At 41.8% G+C, this 12,141-nt stretch overlaps 1 protein-coding gene across 2 annotated transcripts in view; it reads right to left on the reverse strand.

Annotated features, from left to right (window-relative positions):
* The window catches only part of Edrf1 (erythroid differentiation regulatory factor 1), a 34,076-nt gene that overhangs the window by 5,559 nt on the left and 16,376 nt on the right, over positions 1-12,141 (reverse strand). For both annotated transcript variants that reach the window (XM_059265217.1, XM_059265212.1), the window contains 8 exons: positions 9,625-9,813; positions 9,115-9,315; positions 7,910-8,128; positions 6,938-7,161; positions 5,481-5,639; positions 5,018-5,167; positions 3,803-3,956; positions 1,063-1,178 (listed from right to left, as the gene is read on the reverse strand). In XM_059265217.1, coding sequence (XP_059121200.1) covers positions 1,063-1,178; positions 3,803-3,956; positions 5,018-5,167; positions 5,481-5,639; positions 6,938-7,161; positions 7,910-8,128; positions 9,115-9,315; positions 9,625-9,813 — 1,412 coding nt within the window. The remainder of the gene's footprint in view (positions 1-1,062; positions 1,179-3,802; positions 3,957-5,017; positions 5,168-5,480; positions 5,640-6,937; positions 7,162-7,909; positions 8,129-9,114; positions 9,316-9,624; positions 9,814-12,141) is intronic.

Here is a 12,141-nt window from a genome sequence, read left to right on the forward strand (position 1 = left end):
CTGTGCTTTGGCTGAACTGCCCAAGGCTGTGCTTTGAGGCTCCTGTGCAGTGTGTGGCCGTGAGCTAATGAACTTAAGACATGGGCACAGGAGAAAGTAACTGGACCACTGGGCCCTCCCCATGCAATGCTGCCTCTGGAGTTTACATTAGATAACTGGTGTAAACTAAAGTTCCCAGGGGGTAAGTAAGTGGATGAAGGAGCTGTGTGTGTGTTAAATATCCTACAAGGCTGGATGACTGATTAGAACTTCCACAACTGTGAAGATCTGGAAGGCTGCAGATCAAACCATCTTGGGTTCTTAGTGCCCTTAAAAGCCATTCACTGCCCACCTCTGTGTCTGGCCTAACATCCATCCTGTGACAACGAGGCCAATGCTTTTGGAATGTACCAATAGACCCCTAGCTTCTGCCACCCTAAAGGCTAAGGATGCCATCAGATAGCATCTGAAACCTATCTATAGCAGAGATGTCTCCACTTTCTTGTAACTCACCTGTATGATAGTCCCACCAATGTATTCATAAAATAGGACTTTCTTGGTTCTACTATATAATTTCAAGAGACTGACCACACTAGATGGTAGGATCTGGGTGACATCCATCTGCTTTCCCAGGCCATGTTTGGCCATGTGGCTGCAGAATAAACTATCTCATTCTCTCTTGGTGGTGAGAGCTGTTTCTGCATCAACACTGGCCTAGTTCTCCCAAGTGTAAGTTGTTAAAAAGAGGTGACTTCAGATCCTGGCCCATTCTGCATGTGGCCTGTTCCCTTTCCATTTCACCATGCTCAACATAGTTTGAGAACCTTTAACAGGACAATGGTGCCATGCTACTTGGATCCACTAACGTGGATCACTGCCATGGGTCAACAGACTCCTTTGTAACAACTTACCCAGGCTCTGGTATTTTATTATAGCACACAAATAGACTAAGACTATTAACCAATTAGTACTTTTATGCAGTACACACACACACACACACACACACACACACACACTCCTAAGTATGTGCCATATACCTATTACATACATTTAACATAAAACATAAAAATTTTCTCCAATTACCTGGTCACATTCCTCCACAAGCTCCTTCCGGATAAGCTGGAATGCATGCTCAGTTCTCACCATGATATCAAGCGCTCCAGATAATGTTTTTAACTTTCCAACATTGCTATTCTGACCTAAAATAAACACAAATGATCATTCCTAAGCTACAAACCTATGAAGCCATCCAGTGTTACTGTTACTGACTTTCAGGCACTATAAAGACAGCTTGTGACAATCCTAACAAACTAAAAGCCAACTTGCTAATTATTCTTTTGAAAAAAATACTAAGCCTAGCCAAAGTAGTATGCTGCATTAATACCTTTAACTTTTGAATGTAGTTGTAGTAATGTTCCCTTGCCTCAGCGTTTGGCTCTATATGGTGAGCATACCAATCTCTCTCGAATAGAGGCTAATATCTTAAAGTATTAGGTTATAGGGGACCAACAGACAAGTGCCTGTGGTTCAGAGGTCATCCCACCATTTAGCTGTGTGAAGTTGGTTGAGTCAATTTAATATTGGCTGTGCTACCGTACAGTGCTACATTTTCTTTTCAAAGGTAGATCAGGTGAGTATTACACTCTTCTACATCTCTCAACTACTGCAAGGCACCTCTCTCTACTCCTGTTCTCTGTTCACATTCAGTGTGTGTGTAGTACAGTGCTGTGAGTAAAGGGTTAACCTCCACAGAAATGACTGGCCATTCTCTGTGGCTTCCAAGGCCATCTAGAAGTCCTCAGAAGTATGTATATGACAAAGGTGTTTCTATCTACCTGAGGGCTTGGCCATATTGGGCAGTCTAATAATATGGTTTCTATGGAGTTTCTGGGCCGCAGGATGACAGCTTATCTTCCAGAGGCTGAAGGTGTATTTCAACCACGCACCCAAATCCCAATATGTACTGTGGACTCCACAGTGTGGCAGAGCTTCCTGGGTGGTGGTTACTGGGCACAATTATACATCATTGCTGGGATGAGGTAGGGGTCAGCACTACCTGTAACTGCACTGGAAGGACAATGCAGAGCTTTACTTCTGGGGTATTCCTGAACTCTTCCTTGGTTGATTTGATAGCTTTTCAGTGAGTTCTTTGGGCCCTTTTGCAAACTGCCAAAGCCTACAGATGTGTCAGAGCTCTCAAGTGTGCAGCTAGCATCAGAAGTGAAAATGGACATGGGAATTCCCCACCTGCTAATGGCCGCCTTCTATTACAGTATAATCTAAAACTGTTAAAAATGGCCTGCTACCCTGGAAGTCAATAGACAAATAAGATGTCAGTGTAGATGTGGCACCTTTGGGGCAGGAAGCAGACAACAGGGACATAAGGAAGGTATAAGAGCCCCATACACTAGGGTAAACTAAGATGAAGTGTCTTTAATGATAGCACTTACTAATGTGCCTTACAAATACCCACAAATCAGGCTAACCACCCTCCTGGTCCCGCCATGTACCTCCACTATTTTTCTAAGATATTCACAGTACTAGAATGGTTTAAAACTTTTTATTGCATTTATTTATTGCGTGACAGGACACACATATTATAACACGTTTGCAGGTCAGATGACAACTTGTGGGTCCCAGGGATGGAACTCAGGTCATCAGGCTTGGTAGCAAGTTACCTGCTGAGCTCTCTCACTTACCCTAAAATGTTTTCTAAAGGCAATTAACTACACCAATCATCTTAGATTCCATCTCCAGTATCTAGTCTTTTATAAAAATACATAAGAATCCTGAAGAATTCAAACATGTCAGAATATTGCAAGATGCAAGTGAAAGGTTACCCAGATGCTACCCCAGAGTGGACCGATCAGTCCCAGAGCCCATCCCATATATCTGTCATGCATACACACTGGCAAAAAATAAAAGTAGAATATAATATTTTTAGAAACGGTAATAAATCCATTTCTTAAAAGGCCCACAGGGAAATGGTCCTCCTATCCTCCAAGAATCCTATGTACAGGCAATAAACCTGCAGTTTCATATGTCCCCTTCAAGGGCTCTATCTCACACAAACATAGTCACACATATTTAAAGTACACATTGACATCCCTAACCAGACTGTTTTGGTGCAGAACAGTTCAGATCTTGTCTCCCTATTTTAGAGTATGTGTATAGATTTTATAGGCCGAGCTTCCTTAATTCCAAAATCAGACATCTGGAACGCTCCAAAATCCAAAACTTAAAAGTTTATATTTATAGCATTAAAAAAAAAAATCAAAACAAGATAAAATGAGTTGTTGTACTCAAACAAGTTTCCCTACCATATAAGAGGTATTTCTCAAAAGCTACCACTACAGGCAAGGAGAGCCCAAGTCAAGAACTCCAGGGAGAGAACCCTGGAAGCATTAAGTGGTCAGAATGTTCACCTATCATTTAATCTCTGCTGTGAAGATGACACAGTGAAGCCCTCACTTTTCACTATTTTCTATACAGCAGCATCCATTCCCTACACAATCACAGTTGCTAAGTATCAGTTCAATGTTTAAAAGTAGCAAGTGAGGACTATGGTTCTCATGCTGCTGCTTCCACCCAAGATTTTCATACTGTTTCAATCTTAAAAGTCTCTATTCACTTCTCTAAGTTTTAAAAACCATTTCAAAAAGTATAGGGACTTCTCTCAGTGGCTACTAAGGCTCTAACTATGGGCAAATTGATAGGAGAATAGTCCTGCTTATATCCATGAGCCACAAACAGCTTGGCCTCCCTCTAAGACAATCCAGAAAACAGCCACCCCCCCCACACACATCTGAGAAGTTAGACTTACTGGTCATCTGAAATTCTGCAAATGCCACCCTTTCTAACTGCACTCTAAGTAGTTCACAGGGAGCATCTTTGAGAAGCTGGAAGAGCTTTGCAGCTTTGCTGTAGTGGAGATCTGCCAGTACTCGGTGCTGCTTCCTAAGGTGCTCATCACCAACCTACAAACAAAAATAAAATAAAGATCGAAATGCTGAGCTTCAGCATTATTACTCAAGCCTTCTGCCTACATTACTAAATGCTTTCTTTTTTTTATTTCTTACATTTTATAAATTTTGTTTATTAAATTAGAATAACCATTTAGTATCTGCTATGGAAATAAAAAAATGAGGCCGGAGACTAAAAGGAGAACTCTAAGTTCTCAGTAAGCCAGCTACACAGTGAGTTCTAGGCCAGCCTGAATGGCATAGTGAATTCTTCTCAAAAAACTCAGGAAAAAAATGAATAAAACTCAGCCAAAGAAACAAGGGGCTCCATACATCAGTGTGGCTGAGTCTCAGAGACAAAATGTTCAGTGACAAGCAGTCATCCATGGGAGAAAGGCAGTACAACTCCTTCCATCAAGCTCATAACACAGCAAAAAGAACAAGAGGGCTCAGAGCACTTTTCTATTCCCTGACCCCCAGCCCAGGCCAGCGGGGCTTCTTTCTTGGTTTTTAAACTGTGTCCATGCTCCTGATGCTTTCCAGGTGCTTTCATATGCACACTCCATTGCACAAAGGTGGGAGAACTGTGTTTGAAGATTTATTTTCAATTTTTAATTACGTGTGTGTGGAAAAGGAGTATATGCACACGAGTGAGTTCAGGTGTCTGCAGAGGCCAGAATCACTGGGTCCTCCTGGATCTGGAGTTACAAGCGGTTATAAGCTGTCGATGTGGGTGCTAATAATCAAACTCAGGTTCTCTGAAAGGGCAGCAAGCACTCTTAACTGCTGACTCTCTCTTTCCAGCCCTGAGAACAGTATTTTAAAATGTACACAGAACTATTACTATACATAGCCTAACTACGCTTAAACAAATATTAAGTGACATCCTCAGGAAAACATGATTTCATATTAAGACCCAATCAATGATAGTAAAGTACGTGGTTCAGACGCAAAGGGGAAAGCACTACGTTAGCTGACAGGAAGAGGCGGCATTTAAAATATACACGAAAGCATGCAGAGGGAAGGGGGTACTTTTAAATAGATGAAGCATGGAATTTAATCTGGGATGACCACACCTGGTTTCTCAGACAGCTGTGGTACATAGAAGCCAGCCTGTGATGGATGGTCGCAGCTCGGTACTGACAGAGAGGCTGCCGAGCAGTCGCAGAGTCAACATCGCAGTGTTTCAGGGACTTCATCATAGCTTCGCTTACTTCTTTCTCAATCTGTTCATATATTTCAATGGGGAGGGGGAGGGGAAGAGATAAGCTTATAATCTTGTAAGAACTTTCACATTAAATACTGCTTGCTGCCAGCGGTGGTAGTGCACGCCTTTAATCCCAGCACTTGGGAAACAGAGGCAGGTGGATCTCTGTGAGTTCCAGGCCAGCCTAGTCTACAAAGTGAGCTATTATACAGAGAAACCCTATCTCAAAAACCAACAAATAAATACTGCTTGCTAAAGAAGACTGTTGTGCAATATTAAATGAAGGAGTAAGTAATGCTGACATCAGTTTAAAATCCAGGAAATCTTATCACCTGCTCCTGAGCTTTTCTGGACAACGGAGCATAATCTTGCTGTAAAGTTGCCATGGTAAAGTATGTAGTGGACAATTCCCAGTTCACAGAATCCCAAACAACTGGATGCATGTCTCTCGTACCCAATGACCTCAGAGCTTTCAAATAATAATCGACAGCCTGTGAAGAGGGAAAGTGAATTCAGGACTCTGTTAAACATGTGCAAAGAACACAATGAAATGAAACACGCTTCAGCCCATTTGGACATCAATTTAATCTGGGAGAAGTAACAAAAGGATGGTATCACCAAGAAGGGAGAAAAGAATCAATCAAGTGTTTTAGCAAAGAGCTGTCTCTGAAGCAGACAGAACGCCACTACAGGGACTGTCCTTGGCACTGCTTTCTGACTCAGGCTGATGCAGGAGGTTGTACTTTGTTATTTTTTTTTTTTCCACTCTGAAGTAAAACTACTTTGTATAACTAGTAAACTACAAAAAATTATTAGTATCTCAACCTCATCTTCAAATACCTGGCCACAGTATTCTCACAAGAGTCACTAAGCCCCATCACCCAGTAGTACTTGCTACATTTTAGGTAAGTATTTGTTAACAGGTTTTTTTTTTTTTTGTTTTTTTAAAGTTACTTCCATTTTAAAATGTTCTATGCTAGGAACATTTTCCATGAGTGCTTAAAGTTTCAAAACAACTAATAATTTAAGTGTTCGTGTTTTTTTGTAGCATTTGTTTGTATTTACTTACTATGTGTACACATGTATGTATTAAACTCAACGATAACCTGTGGGAGTTGGTTCTCTCCTTTGACCATGTGAGTTCACTCAGGTTATCAGGCTTGGTGTCAAGTACCCTTACCTCATGAGCCATACAGGCTCCTTTCTTGTACTCTTTCCAACATTGGAGACAGTGTAGCAAAATTTGGTAAATAAACTCAACCCCACGCCCTGCTAGGGAGCCTACAATCCTCCTGCCTCAGTCAACTAGGTACTGGGGTTACAAGTAGCTCAGAGCCATTCCTTAGACTGATTTTTAATTATGTGTGTGAGTACATGCAAGTTTCTTAACCTTAAAGGGTGTGTTCACCTATGACCTGTGATGTGTGTCTGATCATTTCTGTGAGACTTGCTTCCACTTTGACTCTGATGTACATTTCTATCTCCCACACTGGATAGGACACACAGCCTTCCACCTGTATCTTCTCGCTCTTTCCCAGTCTCACTGTCTCCATGCCAATCTTTAGTACACTAACAGTTACTCTAGCTGCATCCACACCATTTCCTGAAGCATCTTACCCAATAATTCCATATACCATCCTCAGCACTAACATCTTACTGTGCCTATGAGCTGCCCATTCTTTTGCCATCACAATGTAGTACTCATATTTAGCTTTATTTAGTGAAGCAAAACCAAGTTGGGAAGGATGACAGTGAGTAGATGAGGCCCAACGCAAAGGCAACGCCTTACCTTGCTGTAATACAAGCCCTCTTCTGGAGAGAACTCCCGTTTGAACTCATCCTCCGCACCACAGTGCGCCTGTGCACAGACCCGCATGAGTCTTCCTGTGTTGCACAGCAGAAGGGCAGCATTTGTAGCATCGTCAATGGACTCAAAGTTGTGAATCCCCTTTTCAAAACAAGAAAAGCTTTTTTTCCACAATTGTTGCTCTGCAGCAGACACAGATTTGCTCACTTCACAAAGAAAAAAAGAAAACAATTGCATAAGCAGACATCAGTGTGACCAATTGGGCCAACTGCAGCACTCTCTCTGATGCCTGTCACATGAGGAAACACATCTTCCTGAGTCATTCAGGTGAAGAACTAACTCCCACTAGCTTACAATGTGACTATACTTAGAATCAGGTCTTTCAAGAGGTGATTAAGGTTAAATGAAGTCATTAAGAGTGAGGTCCTGATCTAATAGACTCTGATCCCTGTAAGAAGGGAAAGAGACATAAAGGTGCACACAGAAAAGGGCCTTGTGAGAAGAGACAGAATGTGGCTCTTTGAAAGCCAAGAAAAGAACCTTGATCTTGGACTTCCTGTCTTCAGTCACCACCTCAGACCACTTGGCAGTCCCAACAGAATAACACATTTAATCACAGCTATTCTCAATACTTGCTGAGATTAAAACCAACTAAGACACCCAAGCAAAGCACTGTATTAGCATCAAATACACATCATGGTTCCATGGAGTTTTGAAGAGGCTATAGTCCATTTTATCTAATTCTCCTGGATTCTGACTCCCACTGACAGATCCCAGATGTCTCTTAAGCACTCAGGGTCTCTGTACTGGCTGGTTCTGTGTATCAATTTGACACAAGCTAGAGTCATCAGAAAGGAAGGGGCCTCAGTTGAGGAAATGCCTACATGAGATGCAGCAATCAGGCATTTTCTCAATTAGTGATCAAGGTGGATCGAAAAGGACATAGACACTCACCTACTCGCTCAGCCTGCAGTGCAGCAGCCTGATTCATGTAAAACACACCGATTTCATTTCTAATGTTTCCCATTCTCTTCAACACTTGTACATAGTGTTCAGGATTCTGACTTTTTAAGTCACTAAACTGCAAGATTTCATTAGCAGCCTCGTAACATTTACAACTAACTGAAAGTTGACTTTCTAAGTCTGTAGACAGATCTGTTGCCCATGCAAATCCTTAAAAGAAAAAGAAAAAAGGATATCAATACAAGTCATGTTATGAGTCCTTCCTCTTTAATACCTACTGTACCTGACATTTTAAGTCAAAAAGAAAAGTGTACTACAGTGTAAATACAGATCCCATCAATACAACAAAAAACTTAAATGTCATAGTAATATTATCTATTAATAAAATGGTATTTTCCCAGAATACTCATGTTTGACTAAAAAAGTATTTTTTTGTCTATAAATACCAAATATTTCCACCACTCAGATTTTCCCACACTACTAGGAAATGATACATCTCTGTCTTCTAGTATTCTATGCTGGCTGTAATTATCCAAGACTGACACTTACAACCCCCCCGCAGTGTGTACACATGGATGCTCTGGGCTGAGCTGCTCCTGTGGTTAAATCACTATCTCCCTTTGGAATGATGATGGCCATGAGCTAACTTTCTCTTAGCTCCTGGGCTCATCTAGAGGGTACTTACTTAACCCACTTTCACCAACCGTTTTTTCTTTCCCTCCAAAACCCTGGCTTGACCGGTAGCCTAGATCTGTACCCATAAAAACCTCACCAAGAGTACTTAAAGGAAACACAACTGTACTCAGACCTTAGTTAGCTTTAATAACTGTAAAATATTTGAAAATTATTTAATACAAACACACAGGACCATTCTCAATTTATTTTTGTTTTTTTTTTTGTTTGTTTTTTTGTTTTTTTTTTGAGACACAGTCTCACTATGTATTTCTGGCTGGCCTGGAACTCACTATGTAAACCAGGCTGGCCTCAAACTCTCAAAAATCTACCTGCCTATCTCCTCATGCTGGGATTAAATGGATTAAAGGCATATACCACCATGCCCAGCCAAGCTCAATCTTAAAACTCAAAAAGGAAAACTTGAAAATGATATAAAAGTTAACCAAAAAGCACTTTTGGAGCATAAATGGACATAAGCTGGACAGATAATCCCATTGTGAACAAGGGAGGTATCTGCATACCCTGGCAGCTGGATTCTCTGTGGAGACTATGGAGGATCTCCTGGTCCTCTTTTGTTTGGTAATTAAACTCCTCAAGGTGTGCTGCTCTGTTATTTGCGTTCTGGGCCAGCATGAGTTGGATGTCACCGCAGAGTGTCAGATATTGAGAGAGAAACAGCAGCACTTCAGACAGCATGTTGGTGCAGAGGCAGCAGTAAGTATCTGTGTGAACAACGGTGAGAGGGAGAGCCCACAAGGACGTTAGAATTGATACTCATGGCAAACATGAAGAGGCTGTCACTAGCTAAAGCTCTGTCCCTGACCGCCACTGTCCACATCAGGTGACACAGGGCTTTGCACACTTCACACCAAGGAGATGTTACAACACTGTGCAAAAAATAAACTATGACATGCTAGGAGGTACTTCTCTAAAATTAAGTATTTAAAAAACAGGAGTGAAGGATCACTATTATTCAGATGTCTCCCTCCCTCCAACAAGGCCTTTGGACATACTCAGTTATGGTGGCTTACCATGGCTCTGTAGAGCTAGCTTAATGTATCGCAATGCTCTTCCGTACTTCTGAAGACTCATGGCAGCATCAGACAAAATGTAGTAAGCCTTCGACGACTTGAGAATCAGCTGAAGTTTCATTTTATGTTGCCAAGAACCAGGGGTCATTCCAGACTGTCCGGAACAATTGCCCTTCTGAAGGGAGCCCACTGCAACAGGAGAAACATGACATTCTGTCTGAATCTAGGCCTCAATGGAAAAACTAACCTGCCAGTTGAAACCCTCAGCTTCCCTACTTATGAAAGTAGAAGAAAGCAGCAGTTCCATGGCACTCTTGTGTGGGTCACTTCCACTTTCAACCCCCAAGTGACACCTGTGTCTCCAATTTCTGCATCAATCTACCAAACAGTATACATTGTAAAGCACTCTTAACCTCAGCCAGAGCCTGTTCTCAGACACCAGACAGCTTCTCTATGCATCAGAGCCCACATGCTAAGCTGTTTTCCAGCATTCTTCCCAGCCAACACCCATCAACCAAAGCCATTTCCTACCTGTTGCCTGTAAAGATGCTTGCTCTTCTCTATTCCCGACTGCACCTTACCATTTCCTCTATCAAGAACACCGAAGTTGCTAGATATAGTGACTCATATCTAACTCTGGCACTCAAGAGCCTAAGTTTGAGGCCAGCTTAGGATATAGAATGGTGACCCCAACTCTAACAAAACCGTAACACAAAACAAACCCCACAGAAATCCATTCTTACTACCTTCTATACATGATCATGTTTATCAAACATTTATCATATTTTATATACACGATCATTTATACATTCTACACATGATCATTTTCACACCAACCATGGCAGCACACACAGAAATAGTGACAAAGTTAAAGGACTACCTTACTAACATCACTGCACCAGAATACTCGAAGTCTAACCATTCTGATAAGATCAAAATACTGTGGAACAAACAACAGCGCCAGCCTGTGGCTTAACTTCTCTCTCTCGTTTGTGAGATCATTTTTTATTAACACCACACATACTTTTTCAAGGTATTTTGTTGCTTTGACCTATGATGGCCTGGGTTGTGCCTGTATCTGTTCCTCTGCTACCATAAGTACTCTCTGCATGTGAGGTACTGTGAGGAGACCAGACAACAATGAAGGTCTTGCTCACAGCTGTGTGTGTGTCCAGAGCTGTTTAACAAAGGAGAAGATCCAAGCCCGGGTTTAGCACATGCTCACAAGACACACTGGTGACAAGGGACAGCAGACTGGAGAGCAAGACTAATACCCTTTTCTTCTTTCCCCTTTCTTCAGAGTCTCACTCTGTACCCCAAGCTGCCCTTGAACTTAGCCTCCCCAGGGACAGGACTACAGTGGGGCCATCAAATCTGAATTGGAGCAGGGTTTTTCTATTGGGGAGAGGGACAAGAAAAGGCATTTTAGACAGCAACAGTGAAGTCCTGGTGCAGTTTTCTGTACATGTAGGATGAGCCTGGCACACAAGAAGCACTACATAAGTACTAGAGAAAGAATCTGTCCCCTCTACCCCTGTCATTTCTACATGTGTATTACTTCAAATAAACACACTTTCAAGTCATTATAAAAACAAAAACAACCAGGCGGTTGTGGCATATGCCTTTAATCCCAGCACTGAGGCAGGTAGATCTCTGTGAGTTCAAGGCCAGCCTGGGCTACAGAGTGAGTTCCAGGAAAGGCGGAGAAATCCTGTCTTGAAAAACAAAACAAAACCAAAAGCCCGAAATGGAACTGAGTGATGGAGAGAAGATGGCTCAGCTGTTACAGTCAAGAGCACTAGCTGCTCTTCCAAAAGACCTGGGTTCTGTTCCCAGAAACCACATGGTGGCTCACAACATCTGTAACTCTAGTTACAGAGGATCTAGTGCCCTGTTCTGTCCTCTGTGGGCACTACATGCATGTGACACCCATACATGTAAAACAAAAATGAATAAAATCTCAAGAAACTAAACAACAAATAACCCAAACTGGAACTAATTAACACAGTATAAGTAGAAAGGGAAATATAACTTACATTAAGAAACAAGATTTTTATTTCCAAGTCTATAATGGTCCTTGTGAGGGGTAACCTCAAAGGGACCTTCAAGACATTTTTAAAGCTATTTCTAGCTCATTCAACAATGGCACAATAGCAGCCATCTCTTGTAGGTGCTCATCATGTACGGCTCTAAGCACATCATCTTTTTTATAATTTTGGTTTTTTGAGACAAGGTTTCTCTGTGTTGCCCTGGCTGTCCTGGAACTCGCTTTGTAGACCAGGCTGGTCTTGAACTCAGAGATCGCCTGCTTCTGCTTCTCCTGGGGGCATGAGGCATCATGCTTGGTTAATACATTATTAGTCATTTACATCTCCTAAAAGGCTCTAAGGAAGCTGCTGCCAATGTCTGCATTTCCAGAAAGAAAAAGCAGCTCAGCTGAGTAAATAAGGTGTCCTTCAGAGCCAAAGTCTTAAGTGAATGTTCTTGTTTTTAATTCTTTTCTCTTATAATACTCCA

Source organism: Peromyscus eremicus, chromosome 1 (genome assembly GCF_949786415.1).
Source record: "Peromyscus eremicus chromosome 1, PerEre_H2_v1, whole genome shotgun sequence".
NCBI lineage: Eukaryota > Metazoa > Chordata > Mammalia > Rodentia > Cricetidae > Peromyscus > Peromyscus eremicus.